At 40.7% G+C, this 11,079-nt stretch overlaps 1 protein-coding gene across 1 annotated transcript in view; it reads right to left on the bottom strand.

The window, feature by feature from the left end:
• Positions 1-5,968: 5,968 nt before the first annotated feature.
• The window catches only part of abcg8 (ATP-binding cassette, sub-family G (WHITE), member 8), a 58,044-nt gene continuing 52,933 nt past the window's right edge, over positions 5,969-11,079 (bottom strand). The window contains exons 12-13 of the mRNA XM_059985712.1: positions 10,748-10,875; positions 5,969-7,985 (exon numbers count right to left, since the gene is read on the bottom strand). Of these exons, the coding sequence (XP_059841695.1) occupies positions 7,848-7,985; positions 10,748-10,875 (266 nt within the window). The 3' untranslated portion in view covers positions 5,969-7,847. The remainder of the gene's footprint in view (positions 7,986-10,747; positions 10,876-11,079) is intronic.

Genomic DNA, 11,079 nt, shown 5'->3' with positions numbered 1-11,079 from the left:
AGAGGGCAATTAAGGGCAGACAACAATATATTAGCTCACCCTAAAAATCCCACGTACCCTGAATGAATAAAAGAAATAACAGACTCATTTGGAAATCCGGAGATTATCCTGACTAACAGAGCTATGGATAGATCCATTGACATTTTCTACCCACCAGAGATATAGAAACATAGAAAATAGGTGCAGGAGTAGGCCATTCGGCCCTTTGAGCCAGCACCGCCATTCAGTATGATCATGGCTGATCATCCAACTCAGAACCCTGTACCTGCTTTCTCTCCATTCCTGAAGATAGTTTGCTTTTGAAATACTGTATATAGTATCAAACATCTATGGATATTGTGAAGCTTTTTTGGTAGCACACACAGTTAATGTGATGCCAGTAAAATACAATTATACTCTGTGTTATCTGGCAAGCAAAACCAAGGCATCTCTCATTGGTCAGATATATGAACCCGAGTGCTGGTACATCTCCAAAGGCTTCTGAGTACAAATGTATAGTATACCTTAGCAAATGAAATTTGTGGTTCATTTTTAAGTGGACGCACAAAGCCATAGAACATTGACTGGGTAGAAAATAACAAAACTGTTTTAATTTTGCTTGACTAGTTCAAACTTTTAAATGACAGCATTTTTAATGTGATATATAGTATGCTTTCAATGAGATTCTGGGAATTGGCACGCACTGAGATTTTTCGACAATACTTTCCTGCCATCTGCTGATGGTTTGGCAGATGGCAGTTATGCCTCCTTTTCAAATGGCAAATTCCTGGGAAGGATCTAACATGCGATAAGTTTCAGTTGCATTTAAATCAGCTCACTGCACAAAGGTGGAATTAATTTGTGATTGATCGTGGTCAGTGGAAGAAGTCAAAGTCTGTAGCGGAGCTCCACACGTGTTGAAGCAGAGGCATATAGCTGGACAGAATACATGGAACTGATGATGCAGTAACTGATACTAGGATGCTTTGATGAATCAGATTGCTTTACAAGTCCCAATATCCTTTACATTTTGCTGTTTATTTCTTTTTGAGTAAATGAACCAATATTCCTCCTTACCTCCATTCTAAATGGACGGAGTAGAAGGCAAATGCAGTGTTAGCATTGATTTCAAGGAGACCTGGAATAAAAAGCAAGATGCAATGTTGAAACGTTGTAAAATCCTGGCGAGACCGTACTTGGACTATTGCGAGCTGCTTTGGGCCCCTTATCTAAGAAAGGATGCACTGATTTTGGAGAGGGTTCAGAGGGGAGATCACAAGAATGATTTTGGAAAAGAAAGGGTTATCATATAAGGACCAGTGGAGGGCTCTGGGCCTGTACTCACTGGAATTTAGAAGAATGAAGGGGGTCTCATTGAAGCCTATCAAATGTTGAAAGGTCTAGATAGAGTTGATGTGGAGAGGATGTTTCCTATAGTGAAGGAGTCTAGAACCAAACCTCAGAATAGAGAGATGGCCATTTAGAATGGGGATGAGAAGAAATTTATTTAGCCAGAGAGTGGTGAATCTGTGGTATTCATTGCCGTAGGCAGCTTTGGAGGCCAAGTTTAAGGCAGACTTTGATAGATTCTTGATTAGTCAGGGCATGAGGGGATATGGGGAGAAGGCAGGAGGTTGGAGCTGAAAGGGAAATGGATCAGCCATGATGAAATAGCAGAGCTGACTCAATGAGTCAAAGGGCCTAATTCTGCTCCTATATTGTATGTACTTGTGAATTTATTCTTACAGTAAGTTAAAAAATCCTAATGAACAGTGGAAAGTAATTAACATTTCTAGGCCTTTATTCTACTATGTGCAAACTTATCATGCAATGAATCTTTAATCTAACCTGATAGATCTGTACATTCATGCTGAAACATTCTACCGTTGTAGAGAACCTCATAGTCAAAAATAATAAAAACATGCAATCCATTATTGTGCTTATTACTTACAAATACAAGTCAGAAGGAGAGTCACATAAGAAGATGAGACATATTTAATTTTCAGAAAATACAGAACAAGATAAAGATCCTTGAAATGCCTCCAGTATGTCCACTCACTTACTCTCTAAGGGAATGTTGGCATTTGCTGTGTGAGCATATCTGATGGTCAGTTCTTATGCAGAGTAAAACATAATACACGGAGGAGGAACTGTCAGAACAGAGGTAAGCCCCATACTGCAGAATACACTCAAGTTGGCAAGCATTATTTTAATTTTTTTATATTTTAGAGATACAGCATGGAGCAGGCCCTACTAGCAAAATGAGTTGCACCATCAATTAACCTACCCACCAGTATGTGTTTGGATTGTAGTGGGAAGTCAAAGCACCCAAAGGAAGCCCATCTGCTCCTGGGAAGGACTGACATACTTCTTACAGGTGGCTTCAGAATTGAATTCTGAACTCTGAGGCTTGGGGCTGTGATAGTGTCACGCTAACAGCCTCGCTACCATGACAACCCCAGTTATGAAGCACACAGTGGCATCACTAAGTGTACGTGTGAACGTATGTTTAAGAACATTTTTGTCTGTGTGCATTCAGGAAGTTGCCAGGGTCCCAGCTTTCCCTGTCATTGCACTGCCTGTGTTGAGAATACAGAGCAGGTCAGACGGTGAATGAGTGATATGCCTCCTGACTCAACAAAACCCTTCCATCATCTACAAGGCACCTCCCTCCTTGCATGGATGAGCTCAGCTCCAACAACATTCAGCTCAAACTTTGACTAACCCATTCAGGAGTTCACAGTCTGGAGTCCACAGACCCCTCACTTAATGGTATTAGTCCATGGCATTAAGAGGTTGGGAAATATGTCTATGAAGGTTTTCAGTCATCCAGGTCATTGTATATCAAGCAGTAGTAAATCAAGGCAACTGGACTTGCTGTGTTGTCTAGAAGACATTTCACCACTCATCCAAGAGGCTTAGAAACTTAAAAACGTACAACACAATACAGGCTCTTCTGTCCACAATGCTGTGCCAAACATGTACTTACTTTAGAAATTACCAAGCTTTCTTCAGTTTTATCCATAGTGGGTAGTTTTCCGGCTTATAAACTCTGTGAGTTGCTTAAAGATACGGCAATCACATAAGGGTTGTTATGAGTCATAGAGGTAATGAGAGGGCCATTAGTCTTATCTTTGATGAACGGAGGGAATTCCTGCGTCCATTGCACACCTGATGGCTTCTTTTGTTCGAGCTCCCCTTGCCCCTTAAACACTGTGTTGTACAAGGTAGATGGTGTGACTGGCAACTTTGTTCAGCTCCCTACACATCTGACACTCCACCTGTAGTCATTGTGTACTATGTATTAAATGTACTGCTGTTACTGAACAACATCCAAAACCATGATGTCATCTACTTTTAAGATTACGCTTCATTTAATTCCTGCCACAACGATATAATAAATCACCAGAAAGATACTTCATGGGAACATGAATGTCTCTCACACTTATTGATGGGGCAGATACAAGGGCAGCTGACCAAAAGCATGGGCGTGCTATTCAGGAGTTGCAGATGTTTGGATCAAGAGACTCTTATTAGGAAAAGCACAGTATCTGTAGAGTGAAAATAATTGAGGGTTGATAACTGCATAAGACTGCAGAGACAGAGACAGCTGTGTCCACAGAGGGATGTTACAATTATGGTGCACATTTTAAGACTAAGAAGTTGTTTAACATAAGTCAACACTTGCAAGGATGATGGGTGGATCTGACATCACAGGCAGCAGAGCTTCAGATGCCCTAAAGTTTATCGGCAACAGGAGATGGAACAAAAGAAATCATCCAGGTGTGCAATGGGTTAGCCAAAGTTTGAGCTAAGGAAGGCATAGATAGGATTTCAGCAGCTGGTGGTCTGAGGCAGATGTGAAGTTGGTAAATTGCAAATGTAAATGCAGAGGAAATAACCATGTTTCTGATGTTGCTGTCAACAGTGCTCACTGATGGGTTACGTACTGAGTTTGGTATTCCAACACAGACATTTCACAGCAGGTAAACCCATAAAATCTACTTAGTATGTTCCCTCTACGGATATGTCTAAGCTAAAGCCACCTCCAAAAAGAGAGCTTCCCCCCACAACACATAGACTGCTAGGTTAACTGGCAATGTAAATTCAGCCCACCAGGTAGGTGAGTGGTAGGGTCTAGAAGTGTTGATAGATTCTAGATGATAGGTGGAGGACCAGGGAGTTTTCAGGAAGTAGAGAGGCTGCAGAAGGACTTAGACAAATTAGGAGAATGGGAAAAGGAGTGGCAGATGGAATACAGTGTCAGGAAGTATACAGTCATGCACTTTAATAGAAGAAATAAAAGGTTAAACTATTTTCTAAATAGGGAGCAAATTAAAATATCTGAAATGCAAAGGGACAGGAGTCCTCGTGTAGGATTCCCTAGAGGTTAATTTACAGATGGTGTTGGCGGTGAGGAAGGCAAATGAAAAGTTAGCGTTCGTTTCAGGAGGACTAGAATCTAAAAGTAAGGATGTAATACGGAGACTTTATAAAGCACTGACCAGGCCTCACCTGGAGTATTGTGAACAGTTTTGCATTCCTTATCTAAGAAAGGATGTGCTAACGTTGGGGAAGGTTCAAAGGAGGCTCACGAAAATGATTCCCAGATTGAAGGGCTTGTCATATGAAAAGCACTTGATGGCTCTGAGCCTCCACTCACTGGAATTCAGAAGAATGGGGCGGGGTGGGGGGGGGGTGACCTCATTGAGATCTATCCAATGTTGAAAGGCCTCAAGAGAGTAAGTTTCCTATGGTGGAAGAGTCTACGATGAGAAGACACAGGCTCGGAATAGAGGGGTGTCCTTTTAGATAGGAGATGAAGAGGAATTTATTTAGCTAGAAAGTGGAGAATCTGTGGGATTTCTTTGCCACAGACAGCTTTGGCGGCCAAGTCTTTGGGCATATTTGAGGCAGAAGTTGACAGATTCTTAATTAGTCAGGGCATGAAGGGAAATGGGGAGAAGGCAGGAGATTGGGGCTGAGAGGGAAATGGATCAGCTATGATGAAATGGCAGGGCAGATTTGATGGGCCAAATGGCCTTTCTGTTCCTATATCTTATGATCTTATGATTCCAGTAAGATGGCAGTGCACTCTCTGGATCCAACCAAAGGTGTAATTGTTTGTCCTTTACGTCTTTGACACTGCTGGTTATCCTCAAGTACTGCAGGTCTATGCCACAGGCGTGTTGATCGACAGTGGTGCTGCTCAGCATGTAGTGCATCCTGTTGCAACCTGTGCCAGCCACTCAGGGGAAACAGGAATCGGAGGCAGCGTACAATCCCACACAGAGGAAATGGTTAGCTTCGATGTTTTATTGTAATTGTTGTACTTTGGAAATGTAGAATACAGCAAGTCCTATTGACTGGTTCATTGGAAAAACTGAGGTTGGGGGAGCTGAGTGGCCTCGGTACTGGTATGGACCAGGCCCTCGTGCCCTGGACCAGCACTGAGGAAAGAGATGCCGGAGCTGGCTGTGTGCTACTGGATTCTGTATTTGCTTGTGGTCCGGCCCTTCCCATCGGTGCTGCCCTCCAGTATTCACTTGCTGGAAGACTAGCTGGAATGTGTTCATCTGTGGCTGCACTGCACGATATGACGAACTGCTGTGGGCATGTCCTTGCAGGAACATGGCTCCAGGCCAACATCCCATGCCCCATCAAACTACAAGCCATGACACTCAGGGACTTGGGCTATATTATCTCTTTAAACATTATTTTTTATAACTGTATGCTTTTGTGCTATAATAATTACATTGCTCTATGAGGTGTGTGCTTTGTGTGACTGTGGTTCTGTGTTTTGCACCTTGGCCACAGAGGAACACAGTGTTGTTTGGCTGTATTCATGTGCTTGATTGAACGACAATTACACTTGAGCTTGAAATGTGAGAAAGATAACATGGAATTGATGTTGACTTAAATAAATGTTTGATGGCCAACATGGACTCAATGGCCCTGATTCCTAGAAATATGACTATATGTATTGAACATGGATCAACTACTTCAGGAAAGAAAGGAGATAAATTGAGAAACATTTTCCATGTGTGGATATTTATTATCTTAAAGAAATTAATATCTTACATTTTTGTCAAGCTGCAAATGTACATATTTCCTAATTGTTAGAAAATCTCCAATATCTATGTTTTCCAAAATATACAATTTTTAAATGATTGTGCAAAAAGTAATGTTTCTCCAAATACAAAAGTTGTTTTAACTACTTTTGCTTTTGTACTGGGAGTAAACAAAATAAATTATTAATACCTGCAAGCTTTCTGCTTGCAAGGGACACAAAGATGACAAGGGATGAGTGAAGAGCGATGAGGGAGTATGTAATCTTGGTACAAATAGCAATGTGGCATAACCCACCATTTAGGTTTAGATTTGCCGGATGTAATCTATAAATCTCTTGGTTACTTTAAAGCCATTTTCAAGAAAAAGTATTTCTCTTACAGACTGAAGGCTTTTGACTGTCACTGAAAGTTAAACCATGTCATGAAGAAAGCTATGTAAGGACTCTTTGGGTATGGTATTTATTATGGATTAAGCTTAGAAGTGTGAGAGTCGATGATGAACTGTGTAATAGGGTGATGAACTGTGCCTGCAGTGTCTTAAACTAGTTTTGGGCATTCACCCAGCTCTGCAATCAGAGCAGTGTTACATAATGCAAATCAGTTCTTCATTGAGTGAAATCACATCGGCTGAGTGTAATAGATATTGTAGGTGAATGATATCATTACAGACATTTCATCTTTCCTTGATCCTGCTGTTAAATGGTCATATTTTGGAAATGTAAAAAGACAGGATGCTATTTATAATCCAATAGGTTTACAGGAGTGTTAACAAGAGCTCTTCATATGCCAATGGTAAATGTGTATAAAATATCAATATAGTTACACAGTTTCTACAAATCTTTGCTAATGTCATCTAATGTATACTGCACACATTAAAGCATCACTGATTGATCACTCTGTGCTCTCTTTCCACCTCCCCCTTGGTTTCCAGAAGTCTAATTATTGAAAGCATGGATGGTCTCTGTTTAAGCAGCCATTCTTTAGGTATGATTTTAATTTGTTCAGTTTGGAACCACCCAGATCCCACTGCCAAAGACTTTGATTCAGGGTCTGGGACAAGTGAAAAATAACTGCAGTTCACCAGGAAAGCAGGAAGGCTCTGTACTCACACATGGTCGTTAATGTTTTGTTGTTCTTTTAGCAGTGACCTGCGCAAGGAATCAGCTCCAGATTTTATGCCAAGTTCAGGGTACTCTTCTTCCAGGGCCAGAACAGAGGAGGTGCTTTCTCAAGCTGCACAAGTTTAGACTATTCCTGCCCCCATTGTCACTTCCCATCTCTTCCTTTCCACCAGCTTCACAGCTAGTTGCTGGTTGGTGGCCAATCAGGACAGTCCAGTGTCCTGCAAGCTGTCAGCTGGTTCTGTCAGTACCATGGATGGGCAGTGAACGGTGGGAGGCAAAGGAAGTTGAGAGATGAGACAGCCTGGGACGACTTTCTGTTGCTGCAGGCAAACATCTAAATCGGCCATTCACGCATCTGATCCTCAGACCTCCAATTAGATATTGGCTGATTATATAACAGGGTGAGTTCCTGAATTTGTATCCATATACAGTAAACACACAGGAAGTGTCACTGGGATTCAGGGCAGGGCAGGGCAATTCAACATAATGACTGCAACAGTCCAGGTGATAATCAAATAGTTCTGGCATAATTTCATGCAATATAAACAAGCAATGCAGCACCTACAGGTGTCCAATTTACACGATCCTCAGCTCTCCAGTGATCTCTCTCTGGAGGTAGGAAATCACCATCCTTTGAGTGCAGAGTGTTTGACAGAATTGTGCTAATTGCATTTTACCAATCCTGGTTTGATTTCTGCTTGATAAACCTTAATGAAACATAGTAGAGTATCAGGAATCCAATACATATGGCTATTAGGATGATGTAGCACACATACAGAGGTTCTGAATTCATGTCCATAGATTCAATTATCTAGAAAATAAAACCAAACACAGAGGAACATGCTATCAGTTATCGATCAGTCAGCTTCTCAGCTTGCTTTGGTTAAATTACTATCTGCAGTAAAATTAAATTCATTCTCTACAATGTGGTTAAGATTTATAGAGCATAGTTACATTCTAACTTCTTCATTAGTTCCTTGTGTGCTTTTCTAACTAAATTGCCTGCTAAGCTGGATGATTTCAATCAAATTTACAATTGCTGTGAAACCAAAATATGTTTAAATTTAATATTATCTACTTTTTTGTTGAATGTATCTAAACATAAGACACATGATTATTTTGGCCTCCTATGTGTATGGGTACTGTCACTAATCCTCTTCCTTGTGCTCTGTTTGTAACCATAGTGCATGCACTTTGTGACAGTTACTTCCAAAACACAATCTCTCTTTCTGTTTGCAATTACAGTGGTGCTAGAAGGTTTGGGAACCCTGTAGAAATCTCTCCTATTTCTGTATAAATATGATCTAAAATGTGATCAGATCTTCATGTAAGTCCTAGAACTAGATAAAGAGAACCCAATTAAATAAATAACATGAAAACCATTATACTTGTTCATTTATTTGTTGAGGAAAATGACACTGTATGATATTACATGTATTTGTTGAGAAAAGTACGTGGGGTAATGCCTTCTACAAAGGCTATTTGGAGTCAGGTGTTCCAATCAATGAGATGAGATTGGAGGCGTGGGTTGTAGAGGTGCCCTGCCCTATAAAAAAGACACACCAAGTCAGATTACTGACAGTGTTGCTCTTCTCAAGAAAGATCCCTTTATGTGCACCATGCCTTGATCAAAACAACTTTCACAGGACTTTAGAAGAACTGTAGAGATGCCTGAAGCTGGAAAAGGCTACAAAAGCATTTCTAAAGACCCGATTGTTCATCAGTCTGCAGTAAGAGAAACTGTCTACAAATGGAGGAAACTCAGTTCTGTTGCTACCCTCCCTGGGAGTGGGCATCCTGCAAAAATCACACCAAGAGCACAACTTGCAATGCTGAAGGAGGTTCTTAAAGAACCCAAGGGTAACAGCAAAAGACCTGCAGTAATCTCTAGAACTTGCTAAAATACTTGTTCATGTGTCCACTATGAGAAAAACACTGAACAAGAATGGTGTTCATTGAAGGACACCACAGAGGAAACCACTTCTCTCCAAAAAAAACATCGTTGCATGTCTCAACTTTGCAAAAAACCACCTGGGTGTTCGACAACACTTCTGGGGCAATGTTCTGTGGACAGATGAGACAAACGTTGAACATTTTGGCAGGAATGCATATTGCTATGTTTGAAGAAAAATAGGCACTGTACACCAACACCAAAACCTCATCCCAACTGTGAAGTATGGTGGAAAGAGCATCATGGTTTGAGCAAACACGAGGAAATCTGCAGATGCTAGAAATTCAAACAACAACGCACACAAAATGCTGGTAGAACACAGCAGGCTAAAGAACTAATTCCACTAGATGGAGGAGACTGGTGGTATAAGAACTAATTCCGTTAATTTCGGTTAGTCCTGATGAAGGGTCTCAGCCCCAAACGTCGACAGTGCTTCTCCCTATAGATGCTGCCTAGCCTGCTGTGTTCCACCAGCACTTTGTGTGTGTCATGGTTTGGGGCTGCCTTGCTGCCTCAGGGCCTGGACAGCTTGCAATCGTTGAGGGGACAATGAATTCAAAATTGTATCAAGACACTTTACAGGAGAATATCAGAGTAGCAGTCCATCACGTGAAGTTTAATAGAAGTTGGATAATGCAACAAGACAATTTTCTGAAAGGCAAGAGTAAATCAACAACAGAATGTTTTTTGGAAAATTTTGTGGAAGAACCTGAAGCAAGCAGTTCATGCAAGGAAGCCACCAACATCCCAGAGTTGAATCATTTTTGGAAGGATGAATAGCCCAAAATTCCTCTGAGCCAATGTGTATGACTGATCAACAGTTACTGGAAACGTTTGGTTGAAGTTATTGCTGTACAGAGGGTCACACCAGTTACTGAAAGCAAAGGTTCACATAATTTTCCCAATAAATACATGTAATATTGGATCATCTTTCTCAGTAAATAAATGAACAAGTATAATTTTTTGTGTTTAATTGGATTCTCTTTATCTAATTTTAGGACTTATGTGCAGCTCTAATCACATTTTAGGTTATATTTATGCAGAAATAAGTGAAACTTCTACTGGGTTCACAAACTTTCTAGCACCACTGTGTTGTCTACTTGCCATTCTTTTCCCAGTTGTTGTTCCTTTTCATGCCTTGCGGCACATTTGGTGGCATTTTTGCCATTTCCTTAGCATTCGTCCGTTTCTTATAAGGTCAAGTTGCTAACTCAACGCTTAACCCAACACAAATAGAAAGTGTGCAAGCAGCTGGCTGGATTGGAACCCCGGACCATTTGCTTCAAAGTCCAGTGTAATGCCACTAAACCACCGAGCGGCATCTTTTGCAGGTGGTATGTTTACGTAGTTCTTCAGTATTTGTGTCAAAATGATTTCTGAAGATGACCCCCTGCAATCTCAATCTGTGTTAAACATGCCACCAGATCTACTCAGTGAAAGTACTTTCTATCTTCATGCAATGGTTGTTGCACCAAACTATCCTTTCACAAGCTCCATTAATTCAATAGATTATTGTCTTCCTGATCAAATACAATGTTAAGGAATTCATATGATTACATTCCACATGACACCCGGAAGAGTTTTGTTTATCTTAAAGTAACTTCACTGTAACTCTCACTTACATCTGTGCCTTTGATTGGAATGGTAAGATTTCCTATCACAATAGAATAAGAATGTCCAGTGAACTGAACCTGGATAAGACCTTCAAAGCCCCATCGAAGGAAGGATATCTTGGAGAACCAAGAAGCAACTGCAATGAAGTGCAAAGAGATAATATTAGTTTACAAATACAGTCTTTTCCTTGATTGCCACAGCACAAACACCCAGCCTCTGCTTCCATTGCTCCCAACTCATGACCTTTGCAAAACGAAGGGTAATTTTAACAGGATTTAAAACTGCTTTTTATGTCTCTTTGAGTTAAAGAATAAGACAAAATAAGCATATACATTGCCTG

Source organism: Hypanus sabinus, chromosome 12 (assembly GCF_030144855.1).
Source record: "Hypanus sabinus isolate sHypSab1 chromosome 12, sHypSab1.hap1, whole genome shotgun sequence".
NCBI lineage: Eukaryota > Metazoa > Chordata > Chondrichthyes > Myliobatiformes > Dasyatidae > Hypanus > Hypanus sabinus.
This window is presented reverse-complemented; position numbering and strand designations above follow the sequence as displayed.